Raw genomic sequence first — 20,680 nt, 5'->3', positions numbered from 1 at the left:
GACAATTACTAATAACCATTACTTTCTAAGGCCCATGGCAGAAGGCAAATTGGATATGAGGTATGGATAAAGATTTCCCCTTGACATTTAGTCTAGTCATGTCTGGTTCTGGGGTGTGGTGCTCCTCTCCATTTCTAAGCCAAAGATCCGGTGTGTCCGTAGACATCTCCAAGGTCATGTGGCTGGCATGACTGCATGGAGCGCCTTACCTTCCTGCGAAAGCGGTACCTAATGATCTACTCACATTTGCATGTTTTCGAACTGTTAGGTTGCTAGAAGGTTGGGCTAACAGTGGGAGCTCACCCTGCTCCCAAGATTCAAACCATCAACCTTTCAGTCAGCAAGTTCAGCAGCTCAGCAGTTTAACCCATTGCGCCACCAGGGGCTCCATATATGGTAGATTTCTCAAATCCAGGGATATATGCTAGGTCTCTCAAATCAAGATCTATTTCAAAAAGCCAGTGGCTAACAATATGGCGAAGTGTAGCTTTCAGATATTGTTCAGCTACAACCTACATTAGTTTAAAATACTTGGTCAGTAAGGTTGGGTGATGGGAGATGCAGCTGAATATTGCCTGGAAGACTACAGAATGCTCACCTCTTGAGCGTAAATATGCTAACAATGATTTGGTTGGGGTTTTTTTTTCATGTCAGGGGGTGACTTGAAAAACTGCAAGTCTCTTCTGGTTTGAGAGAATTGGCCATCTGCAAGGATGTTGCCCAGGGGACGCCCGGATGTTTTGATGTTTTACCATCCTTGTGAGAGGTTTCTCTCATGTCTCCGCATTGGGAGCCAGAGCTGACAGAGGGAGCTCATCCACGCTCTCCCTGGATTCGAAGCTGCAACCTGACGGTTTTCAACCCTGCCAGCACAAGGGTTTAACCCACTGCGCCACCGGGTGCTTTCATTTTGGTGCTTTCATTACAGATGATCAAACCACAGATTACTTTCCCCATTTCTGGTTTGTTTCTCTCACTTTTTTGTATCAGGGCACAGCTGAGGAAATATGATTTTAGTTTAGACATATCAATAAGCTTTTACAAGCCAAGGTTTATAACCTAATAATTCATGATGCCTGATTGTAGATTATGGCTGGGTAACCACAGCTGGTTGGTGTGCACAAATGTGGTCACAGAAAGGGAGACTTCAGCAGGGCATAATTTGGCTCATTGTGCTAACCCTTTCCATTGGGAAGATAGCAGAGAAAACACTGGAGCTGAAATCATCAGGCGCTCACCCAGTTCTCAGTAGCTAATACTCAAATGAAAATATAAACAGGATTATAACTCAGAAGCTGTGGGAAGGAAGGCACCATCCAAGAAATGACAACAACCCAAAGTATTTGGCACAGATGAAGGCTCCACCTGAAGCTTCATTTGTTGCTGTGGGCCTTTCAAGTTGTTTCCGATTTATGGCAACCCTAAGGTGAACCTACCATGGATTTTTCTGAAAAGGTTTTACCTTCACCTTCCTCTGAGGCTGACAGTGTGTGTTGTGCCCCAGGGTCATTCAGTTGGGTTTCCATGGATGAGCAGGGATTCAAACCTTGAACTTGAGTTCTAATGCAACATTCAAACCTAATGGCTCCCACTTCCATGACACTATTTTTAAAAAAATCACCATGTAGATTTTAATTTGAAGATTTTAGGAGCATTGTTAGCAGCCATTTACTTGGTTGTGCTGCCCATTTTAATTAATAGCTATTGCTGCGTTTTAATTGCCTATTTATAATTGAGTTGGGATTTGGTGATTTTTTTTGTAAGTGCTGTCTTATGTTAATTGAATAATAGAATCATTGAGTTGGAAGAGACGATGCCGACCATCCAGTTCAAACCCCTGCCAAAAAGCAGGAAAATCACATTCAAAGCACCCCCAACAGATGACCATCCAGCCTCTGCTTAAAAGCCTCCAAAGAAGGCACTTTTAATCTGTACCCATTCAGCACTTTTAATCTGTACCCATTACATTAGGCCCGGCCTTAGTTTTACTGTGCTATGGTGTATTGTTTTTACTGTTTACTGTTTATTGCTTTAATATTTTGATTTGCTTATGGTTTATGTGTATTGTTATACTGTTGTTTTATGAGGCCTTGGCCTTTGTAAGCTGCATCGAGTCCTTCGGGAGATGTTAGCGGGGTACAAATAAAGTTAATAAATAAATAATAAATAAATAAGGAGCTTCCACCACACTCCGGGCAGAGAGTTCCACAGTTGAACAGCTCTCACAGTCAGGAAGTTCTTCCTCATGTTCAGGTGGAATCTCCTTTCCTGTAGTTTGAAGCCATTATTCCGCGGCTTGGTCTCTAGGGCAGTAGAAAACAAGCCTGCTCCCTTCTCCCTATGACTTCTCCTCACATATTTATACCTGGCCCTCATCATGTCTCCTCTCAAGGTTCTCTTCTGCAGGCTAAACATGCCAGCTCTTTAAGCAGCTCCTCATAGGGCTTGTTCTCCAGACCCTTGATCATTTCAGTCATCCTCCTCTGGACACATTCCAGCTTGTCAACATCTCCCGTCAATTGCGGTGCCCAGATTTAGTCACAGAATTCCAGGTGAGGTCTGACCAAGGCACAACAGAGGGATAGAATTACTTCCCTGGATCTAGACAGTCACTATGTTCCTACTGATGCAGACCAAAATCCCATTGGCTTTATTTGCTGCCTGGCATTGTCGGCTCATGTTTAACTTCTTGTCCACGAGAACTCCCAAGATCTTTTCCACACATACTGCTGACAAGCCAGGCTTCGTCCCCCATTCTGTATGTTTGCATTTCTTTTTTTCTGCCTAAGTGGAGTATCTTGCATTTGTCCCTGTTGAACTTCATTTTATTTTTGGCCCATCTCTCTTATCTGTTAAGATCATTTTGAATTCTGCTCCTGTCTTCTGGAATATTGGCTATCCCTCCCAATTTGGTGTCGTCTGCAAACTTTATGGTCATGCCTTCTAACTCTTCATTTAAGTCATTAATAAAGGTGAACTGGACCAGGCCCGAGACAGGACCTTGCTTATGGCACTCCACTCATCACTTCTTTCCAGGATGAAGAGGATATCGATATTGCTACTGTTATAAATGGTGATATATTTTATGTGTTTTTATGGCACTATTTGGTGCTGTTCTGTAAACTGCTTCGAGTCCCTTCTGAAGTAGTTTACAGAACAGCACCAGATAGTGCCATGATGGCAGGATATAAATAAATATATTTAAATGTTGTTATTTTTAAGATTATTATTAGTATTATTATTCTTTGTTTGAACTAGCAATGGTACAAACAAGCTACCAACTACTGCAGTTTCTTAGCCCTGTTCTGTTCTTTTAAAAGCCTTTTGAATGGGTAGCGGATGTAACGGCAGAGGGAAATCATGAGATTAAGCCCATAATCCTATGACCATTTACGCACCTCCAAGCTCAGTGGGATTTACTTCTCAACAAGCAAGTGCAAAACTGCACCGTGGAACACAAGGAAGGGGAATTTTAAGTAAAGCACAATACCAAAACTCCATCCAAAGTTGGTCTATTGAAAAGCTCTGGATTTAATTTCTTTCTATGTTTTAAATTATGTTAATAATTACACTATGACTGGAGTCTCATAGCAATCAAGAAAGCCTTTCCAGCTACAGAGCACAGCTGAAGAGGAGCGACAAACTTGTGTCCCAAGTCAGGTGTCTCCCAGAAAAGAGAGCTGATATAACACGCAAAGTACGCAATCCATGAGATGTTCTTGACACTCAAGTGATTTCATATTAGGAAAAGGGGAAATCTTACGTCCTCCCACCCAAAGCCTTTTGCAATTTCCTAAAGAAAGCACTGATCTGTCTACAGGTGGCAATCTTTTTGACACAGAGCAGGGCACCAAGCAACAGGCTTATGAACTCTTCCTAAAGGTATATCTGCCCTGTAGAAATAATGCTTGCCCAGCAGAAATAAAGCTATTTGTAACCTTGTGTTGTCGAAGCCTTTCATGTCCGGAATCACTGGGTTGCTGTGATTTTTCCAGGCTGTATGGCCATGTTCCAGAAGCATTCTCTCCTGACGTTTCACCCACATCTATGGCATCCCTCTGAGGATACCTGCCATGTTCAAAAAGCATTCTCTCCTGATGTTTCGCCCACATCTATGGCATCCCTCTGAGGATGCCTGCCATGTTCCAAAATCATTCTCTCCTGATTTTTTGCCCATATCTATGGCATCCCTCTGTGGATGCCTGTCATAGATGTGGGCGAAACATCAGGAGAGAATGCTTCTGGAACATAGCCATACAGCCCAGAAAACTCATAGCAACCTATTTGTGACAATTTTAGCTGCCACGGAATCCTGGAATATGCATTTTGGTGAGACACCAGCCCTCTTTGGCAAAAAAAGGTTGAAGATTTTGGAAAACTGCAGCTCCCAGGATTCCATAGCAATGAGCCAGAGCAGTTAAAGGAGTGTCAAACTGCATTCCTTCCGCTGTGTAGATGTGCCCTAAGTATTCTCTTAGCCACCCAGACTTCCTTTTGCAACTTGCGACAAAGCAGCGCTGCCAGCTGGGCTTGCATTCAGCTCACAGGCAGCGGAAGTGGCCCAGGCTTTCAAGAAGGAGGTCACATTTCATAATGAAAGAGAAAGAGAGCCAGGAGAGAGAGGAGCCCGAGAGGGACTATTATTCCCCAGCACCCAAAGAAAACAGGCAGCAGGACTGAAGCAACAGCAAGAGAAAACCACAGGACCTGTTGCAAAGGAAGCTGGCAAGCCAGATCAGAAGGGCTCTGCACTCCCTCTTCAAGGAAAGCCCAGCCACCCCACGTGGCACATTGCCACTACCATGACTCCTCTGCCACAGTATCAAGAAGACTAGGATGATCATGAGAGTTGCAGTTTGTTGAGGCACCAGCACTCTTGGGCAGAGAGGGCTAAAACTACAACTCCCAGGATTCCATAGATTGGAGCCATGGCAGTTAAATTGGGTGTCAAAGCACATTCAGTCGATGGAATAGTTTCCCAAGGACTTCATTCATTCGAGGGAGTATATACAGTTTTCCCAAGGACAGCATTCATTCAAGGGAGTATATATAGTTTTCCCAAGGACTTCATCCATTTGAGAGAGGATATATAGTTTTCCGAAGGACTTCATCCATCCAAGGGAGTATATATAGTTTCCCCAAGGACTTCATTCATGGGGGGGGGGGGGGGGAGTATATATAGTTTTCCCAAGGATTTCATTCACTGGAGGGAGTATATATAGTTTTCCCAAGAACTTCATCCATTTGAGGGATATAAAGTTTTCTCAAGGACTTCATTCATTTGAAGGAGTATATATAGTTTCCCCAAGGACATCATCCATTGGAGGGAGTATATAGAGTTTCTCCATGGAGTGCTGGTGTCTTCCCAAACTACATCTCCTAGGATCCCATAGCATTGAGCCAGGCGATGAATGTGGTGTCACAAATGCATTAACCTTACAGTGTAGACCAGGCACAGGAAAACTTCAGTCCTCCGGGTGCTTTGGGCTTCAACTTCCACAGTTCCTAATAAGCTGGAATTGTGGGAGTTGAAGTCCAAAAGAGGTGGAGGGCCTAAGTTTGCCCGTGCTTGGTATAGATGCATCTCTCTCTGGCTTTCCCAAGGCCTGCCTGCTTGCCTCCCTCCCCAAACCCCAGGACCCCGTGGCCTTGAGCCCGGGCAGTGGAGGGCAGGCATTCCTTCTCCGGCGTGGCGGCATCCTGGCCGGGCTTGGAGCGGAAAGGCTTCTCCGGCCTTGAACCCGCCCAGCCCTGGCCCTCCCCCCCCCCCCCGGAGTGACCCCGAGACTCACCCGCGGGGGGACGTGGTTGGCTTCCTCGCCCTCCTCGGCCGCTTTCCCCTCCTCCTCCTTCTTGTCCTCCTCCTCCTTCTCCTCTTCCTCCTTCTTCTCCTCCTCCTCCTCCTTGGGCGCTGGGCTGCCCCTCGGCCCCTCCTGGCTCTCCTCCTCCTCCTCCCGCTCGCCGTCTTCCCCGGGCAGCCCTCGGAGGAGCTCCTCGCGGGGTCGGAGGCCCAGCTTCTGGAGGCGCTCGTCGGTGGGCGCGTCGACCACCAGGAGCCGCACGGAGCCCGGCGAGCCCCGGATGCGGCTGACCACTTGCTGGTGGCTCTCCTGCTCCACGTTCTCGCCGTTCACCTCCACCAGGCGGTCGCCGGCGCGGAGGCCGGACTTCTCGGCGGGCGAGTCGGGCTCCACCAGCCGGATGAACTGGCCCACTTTGCCCTTTTCGCCGTGCAAGTGGAAGCCGTAGCCGTTGGCGCCCTTCTCCGGGCAGCAGAGCCGGGGCAGGAGCTCGTTCCCTCCCCCGTTGTCCATCTTCCTCCCTGCCTTCCTTCCTTCCTTCTTTCGCCACTCGGCCAAGAGAAGCAGCAGGTGCTCCTTCGCGAGGGGCGGGACCACGCTCGGAAACTAAGACAAGCCCAAGAAGTTGCCGCCTCTCCGCCAATCGCGGCTCGTCCCTCGCGCTCTGAGCACTCCCGAGCGCCGCGGGGAGATTTTTATTCAAGGGGCGGAGCCAAGCACCTTAGTTGGACCAATGGGCTCCGCGAGAGGGAGGAGTCAGGCTCTACGGACCCGCCCCCTCCGAGGCTGAGACCTTGAAAGGGAGGAGGGAATATGTAAATAGTGGACACGGAGAAGCCCTCCCCTCCTTCCTGATTGGTTGCTTGGAGAAGGACGGAGAAAAGTTCTATCCATTCCCACCCAAGTTACTAAAACTTCTTTCTGTAACAGTCGATGCTTCCTTCCAAGGGCCCTTCCACACAGCCCTATATCCCAGAATATCAAGGCAGAAAATCCCGCAATATCTGCCTTGAACTGGATTACCTGAGTCCACACTCAGATGATGTGGGATTTTCTCCCTTGATATTAGAATCATAGAGTTGGAAGAGACCTCATGGGCCATCCAGTCCAACCCCTGCCAAGAAGCAGGAAAATTGCGTTCAAAGCACCCCCGACAGATGGCCATCCAGCCTCTGTTTAAAAGCTTCCAAAGAAGGAGCCTTCACCACACTCCGGGGCAGAGAGTTCCACTGCTGAACAACTCTCACAGTCAGGAAGTTCTTTCTAATATTCTGGATATAGGGCTGTGTGGAAGGGCCCCAAGTTGGGTTTAAGGGACTCAAATAGACCCAACTTGCAATGGTGTCACTAGGGCAGGGGTCCTCAAACTTTTTAAACAGAGGGCCAGGTCAAAGTCCCTCAAACTGTTGGAGGGCCGGATTATAATTTGAAAAAAACATGAATGAATTCCTATGGGTACTGCACATATCTTATTTGTAGTGCAAAAAAAAAAACCACTTAAAAACAATACAATAATTAAAATGAAGAACAATTTTAACAAAAATAAACTTATTAGTATTTCAATGGGAAGTGTGGGCCTGCTTTTGGCTGATGAGATAGCATTGTTGTTGTTGTGTACTTTCAAGCCGTTTCAGACTTGGGTTGACCCTGAGCGAGGGCCGGGTAAATGACCTTGGAGGGCCGCTTCTGGCCCCCGGGCCTTAGTTTGAGGACCCCTGCACTAGGGGGATCCCAACTCAAGCGGGTGACACCAAAACAACTACCAAGCTGTGTAACATGATTTTTGTTCTTGGATTATAAATGTCATATCCTAAATAGTTATATCATAACAAGCATGGGAAAAGTTTATTAAACACTCAAAAACAGGGGAATTCCAGACAAGAAGCAACCAAAGCCGGCTAATCACCTCCCAGCAAAGGTGAACATGAGGAAGAACTTCCTAATGGTAAGAGCTGTTCAGCAGTGGAACTCTGTGCCCCAGCGTGTGGTGGAGGCTCCTTCTTTGGAAGCTTTTAAACAGAGGCTGGATGGCCATCAGTCAGGAGTGCTTTGAATGTGATTTTCCAGCTTCTTGGCAGGGGGTTGGACTGGATGGCCAACGAGGTCTCTCCCAGTTTCAGGGTTCTGTGATTCTATTATTCCCCCAGGCAGGAAGCAGCCAAGCTTTGAAGCTACAAGGCTATTCAATGCTAATCAAGGTGGCCAATTGCAACTTCCACACCTCAAACAGACAGGAGTTCTTTCTCCCACCATGGACATTCACAGATATGTAAACCACACTTGCCTAGTTTCCAACAAACCTCACAACCTCTGAGGATGCCAGCCGGCCACAGATGTGGGCTAAACGTCAGGAGAGAATGCTTCTGGAACATGGCCTTACAGCCCGGAAAACTCACAACAACACAGTGATTCCAGCCATGAAAGCCTTCGGCAACACGTTGCAAAAGCCTTGTTTTTGAGAGACATCCTGCAGCACATTTTGCTGTAGTTTTTCAATAAATATCTCATAAAGTCCCAGACAATTCAACATAGTTTGTGACAGCCACAAAAACTACGTTTCTGGAGTATAACAACTACCCTCAAAGTAAGTATCACACAATTATACAGGAAACAACACTTTCAAACCAGGAACAGATTTATTTTCAAATTTTGTTGCATAGTGTTATATTTTTGTGCGAGATTTCATCCATTTTAAAATAAATAAATGATATTCCTGTAGATAATAATCAGAAAAAAACTGTTTTAAGAAGTCCAGTTTACATGTAGTGTATCAATATGCTTCCAAGCTTGAATCTCTAGGCCAGGGGTCCCCAAACTAAGACCTGCAGGCTGAATGCAGCCCTCCAAGGCAACCCATTTACCCTCATCCTAAACTGAAGACTGAGGGTCACCTTATATCTGAAACAATGTGAAGGCACACAACAACAGCAATCCTAATTAACTTGACTCTCCCATCTGCCAAAAGCAGGCCCTCACTTGCCATTGAAATACTGGTATGCTTATGTTGGTTAAAATTGTTCTACAAATAAGATACCTGTAGTGTGTATAAGAATTCGTTCATTTTTTTTCTTCCAAACTATGATCTGGCAGTCTATAATCAACAGTCTGAGGGACCATGAAGTGGCCTTAGCTTTAAAAGCTAATTTACTTTTGGAACCTTCTAATGCCACTAAGGTTCCAAAATAAAGCAGGACACAAGTAAATATAATAATGGTGATGTGCATGCACTCCAGTCAAAGTTGTCATTACTATCCACTTACAATGACACACAAGCATGAACCGCACAGTTTCCTCTTCACATGTTACCAGGATGTGTTATTGCTTTGTTGCTGCTGTTTTTAAAATAACCATTGAAATTGTCAGATTTTCTGGTATTGTAACTGCAGTATTGGGGTATGATTCATGGAGGTGACACAAACTCTAGCAATGTCACTATAAACTTGAAATAAAGGGTTGAAACAGGTGAGCATATTCCTCTGCCTTATTGAAGCAAAGTGTCCTCTGCCAGGAAAGATCAAAACCATGCAGGGGAATTAAGTCATAGGCCATCCCCTGAGTGCACATCCCAGATAATCATAACTGTGTGGCCATAATGGCTTTGTTTATGCAGTGGTTTTCAACCTGTGGGTCCCCAGATGTTTTGGCCTTCAACTCCCAGAAATCCTAACAGCTGGAAAACTGGCTGGGATTTCTGGGAGTTGTGGGCCAAAACAACTGGGGACCCACAGGTTGAGAACCACTGGTTTATAGGTTGTAAAGATATCTACAACCACAGAGTACTGGGGTGACCTTGAAGAAGAAGGTATGTTTAGGGTTTGTTTAACTTGGAGAAAAGAAGGCTGAGAGGGGATATGATAAATATGTTTAAATATTTGAAAGGATGTCATATTGAGGAGGGGACAAGCTTGCTTCTGGTGCTCTGGAAACTAGGAACAAGGGATTCAAACTGCAGGAAAAGGGATTTCACCTAAACATTAGGAAGAGCTTCCTGACATTAAGAGCCGTCCGGCAGTAAAATAGGCTGCTGCCTCAAAGTGTGGTGGAATCTCCTTCTCTGGAGATTTTAAACCAGAAGCTGGATAGCCACTTGTCAGGAGTGCTTTGATTCTGTGTTCCTGCATAGCAGCAGGTTGGACTAAATGGTCCTTGGGATCTCTTCCAACTAGATTCTATGAGTCTACTCTATAATTCTAATATTGTTTCCAAATCCTTTCTGTCGTAGAAGGAAGCAACATGAAGAACCATGGATCATGCATTAATTGTTTCTTCAGAGTCAGAAATCATGACACACAATGAACAAGACATTTCACACATTATGTCAAGCAAATGTAGATCTTCTTCAGTGCAAAACATTTTGCCGCCTGAGGCAGGAGGCGACATAGTGTCCCCCTCATTCCATGCACCAAACCCAAATGGTTTGGTCCTTGAGTCATTCCTCACCACTAGAGATGGAGCAGCATCTTCTCATGCACACAGGTGGCTAGTTTTAGGGAACAAGGCAGGCACCCAATTGTCTCTACCAATACCTTGTTGCCACCTCCCAGAATCTGCTGCTTGAGGTTACCCCTTCATTTTGTTTAATAGTAGAGTTGCCTCTAACCTGTTTCCAAGTACTCCTGCCCCAGATCCATGGAGAGTGTGGTTGTTTGCAAACGGAAGTATGTTATCGTACTGGCCTTCAGAAGGAAAGTGAAAACCTGGCCCTAGAGTCAAGCCTTCAGAGATTAACTATAGCACAATAATAGCTATGTAATTATGTGCAATGACTTTTGGAACAGTCCCAGATTACGAATGTGGATCGCGCCATTTTTGAATAGTGATTGCAATGTTTTATATGTTTTAATGTGAATTTAATTTTAATTTTTAAATCATTAACTTAATGTATTTTAACTGTTTGTTGTTCAACGGCATTGAATAGTTGCCTTGATTCCCCTTCGGGGTAGAGAAACGTGGGATTCAAATAGAGTAAGTAAGTAAATAAGTGCAGACCTGAACATAGGAAATCTCAGTTCTTTATTGAAACCCGTTAAGATTTCATATTGATTCCACCATTTTGTGTGGAATGTATTTCCAACCACACTCTTGAATGTACCTCCAAGCTATGTTTGGACTTATACCGTATTTTCAGGATAAGATAGGTTGTGATGCAAACACTTGCCCAAGTTTCCTCAAGGCTATCTAAATGTGCTAGAATGATCGAAGCATCCTTGTATTTTAAAATGGCTGCAACACCCTTTATTTATAATTAAACCCAAAAGGCAATTTCTTCCCATGGTTTGTCAACTGCACAGGGGTTTTTTTTAATCAGGGAGCCAAACCACAAGCTGCATGCACCAAGCAGACTGGGGAACACAAGGGAAGGAAGAGGCCGCAGCCTGTCCTCCGAGGGTGTTGGCAGAGAAATGGTTTCTCCAGCTACTGCATTCATCAGCACAGGAAGTGTTTCATCATGGGAAGATACTTCTCTGCATGCGTATTTGGAGCTTTTATTGTGTTTTTGACTCGTGCTAATCCTTCTAGCTCAGTTTGGAGTAGCAGCTTGAGTATTAAGAATCAGACCATCCCTATATGGTTTGACCTAGGCATCAGATCTGTTGATTCCATATCTGTATTTGGTTCCAAACAAGACAACTACCTGCTCCCATTTACATCCTGATTTAATGGATTGGAGCTCCCTGACACCTTTGCATCCTGCCTCCTTATTAAATAGTCACATTCCCCATAGATTAGAGTGCAACATGACCTGGATTGAAGTACATTTTTTGTGGTGCAGGGAAAACAGTATGGGTGTTGTTGTGAACTGCAGCTCCCAGCATTCTTCACCATTGGCCTTTGGAGCTATGGCCAATGGGACTTGCAGTTCAACATTCCAAAGGGCTTTGCCACCCTTGCTTTAGCACATGCTCTCTCTTTGTGTTAATTTCCCTTCAACTAATAGACAAAACAATGCTCATAGCACATTTGCTTAGAGAATATTTTTCCCCTGAGGAGACTTTGGCTTACCCAGCAAGAGCTTGCATTATATATTTTAATGTGTTATTTATTAGGCCACACATCCTCATTCCTAGGTGGCAAAAGAAAGAATTCACAGTAGTTGCCACACTCTGACATTTTAAGCTGACTAAGCACTTAAGAAAAAGGAGGCAAACGTGCGCAAAGGGAGGGAGAGAAGAACAGAAGGAAAAGCAGAACAATTACGTGTAAAACAATTCATGGCCTCTGGCCAAGGATCCTGTTCAATTTAAAATAGGGAAGCAAAACAATCCTTAACTATGTAATAAAGTCTTGTCTCTGTCACTTTTGAGCCAACAAAAGGGGCTCTTCCATACAAGTAGAGCTTATTTGTCATAAGGTAAAGGTTTCCCCTTGAAATTAAGCCTAGCCATGTCCAATTCTGGGCAGTTGGTGCCCATCTCCATTTCTAAGCCGAAGAGCTGGCATTGCCCATGGATGCCTCCAAGGGTCATGTGGCTGGCATGACTGCATGGAGCACCATTACCTTCCCGTCGGAGCAGTTCCTATTGATCTACTCATATTTGCATGTTTTTGAACTGTTAGGTTGGCAGAAGCTGGGGCTAACAGCAGGAGCTCACCCCACTCCCCAGATTCTATCCACCAACCTTTTTGTCAGCAAGCTCAGCAGCTCTGCGGTTTAATCTGCTGCACCAGTGGGAGCTCCTTATTTGTCATATAGAGGTGAAAAAGCATGATGTACCTGCAACCATTTGTAATCTGCGTAGAAAATTATTGCCAATGGACTCTGTATATCTCAAAGGAACCAGGCTTGCAGTTGGTTAAAAATGCCTCTTCTGCTTTAAAGGACCAGGGAAACAGGGTCACATCCTGAGAGCATGACTTATCCAAGGACATCCAATGTGTTTCAAAGGCTGAATGGGGATTTGTAACCTGATATTTCAAAGTCCTAGTCCAATATTCAAACACTGCACCAGGCTTTCTTGTATCTTCTAAGGACTGGGATAATGTCAGTTGTTTAGGTTAGAATGCTAACTGCAGCATTTATAATTGTATGGGATAATTGGAATAAAGGAGAGTGCCATCTCCGTCTCATGCAGCAAAATGACTTGGGAAAAACATCACCAACAGAGAGCACAGGTGGCAGCTTTCCCTATGAGTGGGCATTTTGTGCTCACAGGAAGATTTAATGGATTTTTTGCCGTACAGGAGCAGTTCCCTTGGCAGCCAGATCAGCTGCCCAGAGCATGCAGCTGGAATTATAGTAAGAGATCGAGAAATTAACTAAAGTGAAGGGATTTCTGGGCAACTCTGGGAAGCGTTGTTTAGTTACAAGCAGAAAGATAAGATGACATTGATAAAAGGGTGATCTGGAGGTCTCTCGTTCACGAGGTCAAACCTTACTTTACAGCAGTTAACAACAAGAAGAAAGGTATCAAATGTAACTGAACTGGGAGGAATTGAGAGAAAGTGGAAGTGAGATGGCCGTTCTCCCATTTTTCAAGGCAGGAGCAAATATGAGCAGTGCTTTTTGGGAAAGTGAGGTGTCATGTGAGGTGGCTCAGGCTGGAGCAAACCTCACTTCCTTATGGATAGCTGCCAACTTCTAATATCTGTTTTCTGTCTAGCACAAAAAAGGGTACAAAAACATCACCTAAAATAATGATGTAGGAGGAAGCAACTCTTCCCATGCAGAGTTAGTGCCTAGAACAGCAGCCCAACCCATTGTTCTGTCTCTGATCTCTTTTGATCACGCATGTAGCATGAACCCAAGGAATCTGGCACATTTGGGGGGGGGGCATCCTTTGGCCCTGTCAAAGATAATTACGGTATAATATCCCAGAAAAACAAATCAAAGGGGTGGGAAAAGATTCTCCAGCTTGCCAGTTAAAAGACTTGTTAAGGTTTTTTGAGAAACTGCAAGTCGCTTCTGGTGTGAGAGAATTGGCCATCTGCAAGGATGTTGCCCAGGGAATTCTGGGATTTTTTTTGATATTTTACTTGTTAAGGTGTAAGATAAGGAAGAGTGAAATAAGAGGTAGTCCACAAAGAATTACCATTGTGAGTAGTGAAAAGAGAATGTGTACTTGGCTTTGCTTTTAAAAGAGGATTATAAAATATGATGTAATTGTGTCTTTTGAGGAGAACTTGGAACAGACGAGGTAATATTGCCTAAAGATCAGGCTGCTAGACTAACAAACAGCTGTTAAAACAGACAGATTTACAGGAGAGCTCAGAATGATGGATAAAATATGGGAAACCTTTTTTTTCTTTCAAGGCCTTTTTTGTGGAAAATATTGAAAAAACAGATTCTGGATTATTTCTTTTAGAATGAGGAACAAAATATTTAAGACATATTGATTGCCCCCAGGTTCTTTATGAAAGCTGTCAGAGGAAGACTTTTGGGTAAGATTACATAAAGCATTGGCTCATGACAATTCCTGTCCTTGGCTTTCTTCCCCCAGCCCCCCCCCCCTTCAATTCTTTTTACAAGAATGAGTAAGTTATGAGTAAGTTATGTATGTTTGACATCACAGAAAACTGTGTGTATAAATTTAATGTAACCTATTGGCATATGGTGACTCTACAGAGTTCATATTTGGCAAGGAATACTTAGAGCTGCCTTTGTCCATTCTTTCCTCTGAAATACAGCATACAGTACCTGATATTCCTTGGCGGTCTCCCATCTAGGTATTAACCAAGGCTGACCCTGCTTAGATGCCAAGATCACATGGAATCTGGTGCTCTTTTACAAAGATTAATGTTTCATTCTCTTTCTGTTGGGGTTCTTCAAGCTGACAAAAACCAAGATGCCCCTGATTGTTCAAGTGTTCATTACATTTCCACTCCATTATAATATCTTTTAAAAATTAAGTTGGACTTATAATATAGCAAACATTATATTTTGTGCTGCAAACTCAAAAGGGATAGAACTAACCCGACCACCCTCAATGGTGGGTTCTGCAACCAATGTAGAAGAATTGAGAAATGCTATCTTATGTACTCACCAATTGAGTCCTTCGGGGTTTTCAAACATGCACTATGAAGTTTCAAAATTTGAGGTGGACTCCTACAAAAGGGAGTGATTTCCAGATATTGTGACCCCCAGCATGCTAAGGCTTAAGATGGCAAAGCCAGCACCTTTCGTTTTGCTCAGAGGTCAGCACACTTGGTACAAGACTTGGGGTATATCGTTTCTTAAATTCTGCTTTTTGCACTAGTTGCAGTTTCCAAGTACTTTTCAAGGGCATTCCCATATAGAACACATTAAAGTAATCAGGAGGCTATTAAAGCATTAACCACTGTGGCTAAATCCATCCTTCCTAGAAAGGGCAGCAGCTGGTGCATCAACCAAAGCGGGGCAATGACACGCCTTCATCTAGCAACCATATGGCCTTGGAGGAGAAATGCTGGAAGCAGAATCCCTGTCTAGATACAGGTTGGTAGAGTGTGGCTTTACTTTAGGGTAACTGTTTTTAAAAACAGTTTTGTTTTGTTTTTAATAGTTTTTATCTGCCACCTGTCAGGGGTACTTTGACTGTGCTTTTCCTGCATGGCAGGAGGTTCGACTAAATGTCCCATGTGGTCTCTTCCAACTCTATGATTTTATGATTTATTTACAAACAACAAAACCGGGACAACCAGAAAAAAGTAATATTGTCGTGATCCTTAAAGGTCATCCTTATATTTTCAGATATCTATTTCAAGTTATGTCTGTTCACAGCAATTAGAATTGTGCTCAGAAGCAGTAGCAACCGAACTTGCTTTAAGGCTGGGGAGCTATGAATCCTAGCAACCAGGGTCCTAATATCAATATCTTCCATTAACGGGACATCTGCTAATGAATGGTCAAGCAATCAACTTAATAAAGGATTAAAGACTAAAGTTCATAATCATAAATGCATTGAGGAGCAATGAAGATAGAATGGGGACCAACCTGGGCTATAAGAAAACATGAACAGAATACGACATATTTTGTTGCATGGCCAACATAGCTGCCCTGAATATGCTTCCTGGAAGCTCTTTCCAGATGTAACAGTAGAGACACATCTTGAGATATTAAATGTTTTCTACCTAAGAAAGGAACAACTTCACATAGAACAAGATTATCTGAATCTCAAGGAAATTGCTTTTCTGCTGCCAGTCTCAGACCCTTTATATTGCCATATAAAATCCAGATTATCTGCTTTGAAGTGGATTATATGGCAGCGTAGACTCATATCATCCAGTTCAAAGCAGATAATGTAGATTATCTGATTTAATAATCTGGATTAAATGGCAGTGTAGAAGGGACCTCAGACAGAATGTGAACCTATGATTCTAACATTGTGGCTGTTTCTCTTGTCTGATTTCTAACTTTTTTAAAAAATGAAAACAACTGTGAAAGCCTGCAGCATGTATTTTGAAGTTTTTCCAATAAAAATATCATTATTTGTGCATTTTGGTTTGTGATACATTTTGTTGACTGATCAATATGGCTATCCCTAAATATATTTCCTATGTTGTATATTACTGATGCTTGCTTCAGTATGATCTCTGCCCTCCCTATTCTGTTGGCAGTACAGGGAATGTTCATTTAGTTGATAAGATTACGAAGGATCAACATCTTAGCCATACAATACAAACACATTTTCTAGGAACAGCGGCCAATTTCTTCCCACTACCACCCCAAACATCACTGTAGCTGCTGCAACAACAGTAGTCATGTTGGTGGGATGATAAAGGTATTTGAAGAATGCAAGAGTCTGCAGTATGAGAACAGGAGTAGGAAGGTTTTAATTTAACACGTCTCCTTTACTATTCCTGTCACCTTTGGACTATAAAACATGGTGAGACTCGGGTTATTCATTTCTAAGATAATGTGCTGCAAACCTGGATTCTCCCACTGAGTGTGGCAAAGCAAATGCCAATGAAAGGTAGCTTCTTCCTCACCACTACAGCTCTTTCTTTTTATGTTGACCCAGATGTAGACCCACTGGGACGCCTTGTCAAGTCACACACTCTCAGCCCCCCAAACCCTGTTATAGGGTCACCATGAGTGGGAAACTATTTGAACAGACAACAAACAAAGCTTTTGAGATCTGCAGATTGATATACCATCGTTCCACTCATGACCTTATCACACAGGCCAGGTGAAGTGTCCAATTTCGCCTGGCTTCGTGGAGGAAAGAGAGTACAGGATGTATTCCTGTATGCACAGAATTGTGAATATAGGGTACTTTCTTATTTTTTCTAATACAGTGTTTCTCAATCTTCCTAATGCTGTGACCTCTTAATACAGTTCTTCATATTGTGGTGACCCCCAACCATAAGATTATTTTCATTGCTACTTCATAACTGTAATTTTGCTACTATTATGAATTGTAGTGTAAATGACTGATATGCAGGATGTATTTCCATTCACTGGACCAAATGTGGCACAAATACCAGATGCACCCAAATTTGAATATTGGGGTTGGGGGTGGTTGATTTTGTCATTTGGGAATTGTAGTTGCTGGGATTCATTCACCTACAAGCAAAGAGCATTCTGAACTCCACCAATGATGGAATTGAACCAAACTTGGCACACAGAAGTCCCATGAACAACAGAAAATACTGGAAGGGTTTGTTGAGCCTTGACTTTGAGTTTTGGAGCTGAAGTTCACCTGCATCCAGAGAGCACTGTGGACTCAAACAATGATGGATCTGGACCAAACTTGGCACGAATACTCAATATGCCCAAATGTGAACACTGGTGGAAAATAGACCTGGCATTTGGAAGTTGTAGTTGCTGGAATTTATAGTTCACCCACAATCAAAGAGCATTCTGAACCCAGTCCACAATGGATCTGCACCAAACTTGGCACATTATCTACATGGCCAACATAATATGGGGATGATTGCCAGAAACTGAAACACTGCTAGCAGGAAGTGAGGATGCAACCTTTTTGTTGCTGTGAATGTACTTATGTATTTGTCTTGTGTACTTTTAAGTCATTTCCAATTTATGGCAACCCTATCATGGGATTTTCTTGGTGAGATTGTTCAGGAGGAAGTTTGCCTTTGCCTTCCTCTAAAGCTGGGGCCACTTCTACACTGCCATATAACATCGAGATTATCTGTTTTGAACTATAGACTCATATAATTCACTTCAAAGCAGATAATGTTGATTATCTGCGTTCAAAATTTGGATCGCATGGCAGTGTAGAAGGGGCCTCATATAATCCAGTTCTAAGTAAATAATGTGGATTATCTGATTTGATAATCTGGATTATATGGTGGTGTAAAAGGGGCCTGAGAGAGTGTGACTTACCCAAAGTCACTCAATGGGTTTCCATGGCTGAGCAGAGCTTTGATCCCTGGTGTCCAGAGTCATAGTCCAACCCTTAAACCACTACATCTCACCTGCTCTCTTATGTATATTTGGGAGTCATTTCCCTTGAACATCATTGGACATTGCTGAATAAACAATGCTGTCAATCTGTATTGTAAAATATAAAAAAATCCAAAAACCCACAATTAAATATTTTTGACCATTTATTGCTCACTAATAGAATGGGAAATCAGAACAGTTTAAATGACTGACAGTGCCCTGCTATAATGTGACAATACAGAGCTTTTGCTCCCTTGTGACAGTGAAAGGAGAGGTTATACAGTACAATTGGAGAAGGTGGCCAAGAGCTTTTTCCTAAGACAAAAGGCTCTAGTGCTATTCACATTTACTTTTGAGTAAGGCCCAGTAAATTCAGTGTGGCCTCCATTAAAATAAATATGCTTAAAACTGTGACATGCCTTCATTCCTCAGTCAGTTGTGGAATGAGAGGTGTTGAGTTCTATTTAACAACACAGAGATGAACTCTAACATGGAGGGGTATTTCACTTTTAAAAAGCAATCCTGTGTTCATTTGGCATATTCTTCTAAATCTAGTGGATAAAAATTGGGACACATGTAGCCAAGCAACATCAGAATGTGATCAAGATGGCAAATGCTAATAATGAAGAAGAATGCACAAGCAAGGGTGTCTTCAGCAGTTTGCTGTTGCCTGAGTTTATTGGGAAGGACTCTTCCTCTCTTAGTCTACAGCTAAGTTAACTGAATGCAAACTACCGTACATTTGCATTTTGAACTATTGCTAGTTTGAAGCAACTGAAGTAAGCTGATGACAAAGAGAAGAGTAAGAGGAGAAAAAACTGGGGCATTTTAAAAGTAGCTGAAATGTGGGACAGTAGAGGATTTGCTGGGTCTGTCCCTGCTATGTTGGGAAAGCTAGAAAGTATACCTTTGTGTGTTGTTGTTCAGGCATGGGAATAGAGTTAATATGTTTGCCTATTTCAAATTAGGGCAGGATCCATTCCCCATTTGGATTTGGATTTGGGAATGCATTACACAGCCACCCTAGTAGGAAGGAACAATGTGAAGTAAGAGACATAAGTAATATACCAAATGTTTTAAATAAATGAATGCATTGCTTTATACACCCTGTGCTTTTGTCTACAACAGAAGTTTGGGGAACTGCTGAGATTCAAGTACAGGGTTAGTCAAAATGCATAGGCCAATAAGCCATTCAATTGAATGGCAGATTGGCCTATGCATTTTGACTAACCCTGTATTACTGTGAATCTATAAAAAAGAAGAGACTTACACTGCCATGCTTTGGTCCAGTGGGCATAGTAAAGGTCATATATGCATATACCCAAGTCTGGAGAGAGAAAAAGAGATAGGAAACCACCTTGTCACATAGGCTTTATAGGTCAGGGGCATCACATGCCCAGAGGTTTCAGGGCCGATTAACTGAAACATAAGGAAATCCTAGGGGATATGCCTTGCTCATATCATGGAGCGTCAACCCAGAAGTCACTAAATCAAATGAGATTTTTTTTTTCCAGTTAGCCAGTTTGTTGTCCAAATTCTGCACTGAAAAAGGGGAAAACACAATCATGTCACACCTCTTTTGTTAGTACCATTGTTTTGTGTGCCTTCAATCCCTTTCCAATTTATGGTGACTCCCATGGAGAACTTATCACTGGATTTGCTTTGCAAGACTGGTTCAAAGGGAGGTTGCCTGTGTCTTCCTCTGAGTGTGATTTGCTCAAGATCACTCAGTGGGTTTCCACGACTGAATTGGGATTTGAACAAATGCTTATACCACTACTCCTCGCTAGCTTTCAAAAAATGTTTAGGACCTGTACTCATACCAAAGAATTGTTCTAAGATCTGCTTTGAGCAGAACTCCCTCCCCTCCCAACTTGTTCAGCTCTCTTTAACAGATTTGCACCTCAGCAAGCGAGAATCCAAAAGTGGCAGGCTAAAAACCCAGAACCTCAATCAATGCAATGCAACCTGAACCCTGCCAAATGCACAATGGAGGACCTTCTCACAGAGACACCAGAGGCACTCCAGGTGGTCTTCCTTCTGGTCAAAAGACATTTAGCATAATGCCAAGTTTTAAAACTATGTATTTTAAAATACATTTTAACTGTGCCCTCAATTTGCTTCTAACAAGATAAATAAATAAATAAACAGATTTGCAAACACTGCTTTTAACAACACATGGGAGTTGTACCGTGCTATGACTAGTTGGGCTACAACAAGATCACTATAACCAATCATGCTGGTTGGAGTTATGGGTGTTATAATCCAGGCTATCTAGAAGCCATGTAGGTGGGAATAATATATAAACAGCAATAAAGGAAACTGGGACTTTTCTATTGAAGGCAGAGATCTTTCCCCGTGACCACATGTAGCTGTGACATCTTCTGTGGCAGTTAAGCAATTCAAAGAAACTGCTAGTATGTTTAATGCACCCCTTTTTGAGCTTATATGAAAATCCTTTTAAAAACAAGAGCAGTATTAATCTGTCAGGAAATATCAAATGCTGCCTTAGAAACTCTAGTTATCTGCAATGTCTTAAAAAATCCCCGTGATA

At 43.0% G+C, this 20,680-nt stretch overlaps 1 protein-coding gene across 1 annotated transcript in view; it reads right to left on the bottom strand.

Moving 5' to 3' along the window:
* The window catches only part of NHERF1 (NHERF family PDZ scaffold protein 1), a 68,646-nt gene extending 62,166 nt beyond the window's left edge, over positions 1-6,480 (bottom strand). Inside the window, exon 1 of the mRNA XM_060764734.2 lies at positions 5,793-6,480. Within this exon, the coding sequence (XP_060620717.2) occupies positions 5,793-6,314 (522 nt within the window). The 5' untranslated portion in view covers positions 6,315-6,480. The remainder of the gene's footprint in view (positions 1-5,792) is intronic.
* Between the last annotated feature and the right edge of the window lie 14,200 nt (positions 6,481-20,680).

This window comes from Anolis sagrei, chromosome 2 (assembly GCF_037176765.1).
Source record: "Anolis sagrei isolate rAnoSag1 chromosome 2, rAnoSag1.mat, whole genome shotgun sequence".
NCBI lineage: Eukaryota > Metazoa > Chordata > Lepidosauria > Squamata > Dactyloidae > Anolis > Anolis sagrei.
The sequence above is the reverse complement of the archived record's forward strand: the minus strand, read 5'-3'. Positions and strand labels throughout refer to the sequence as shown.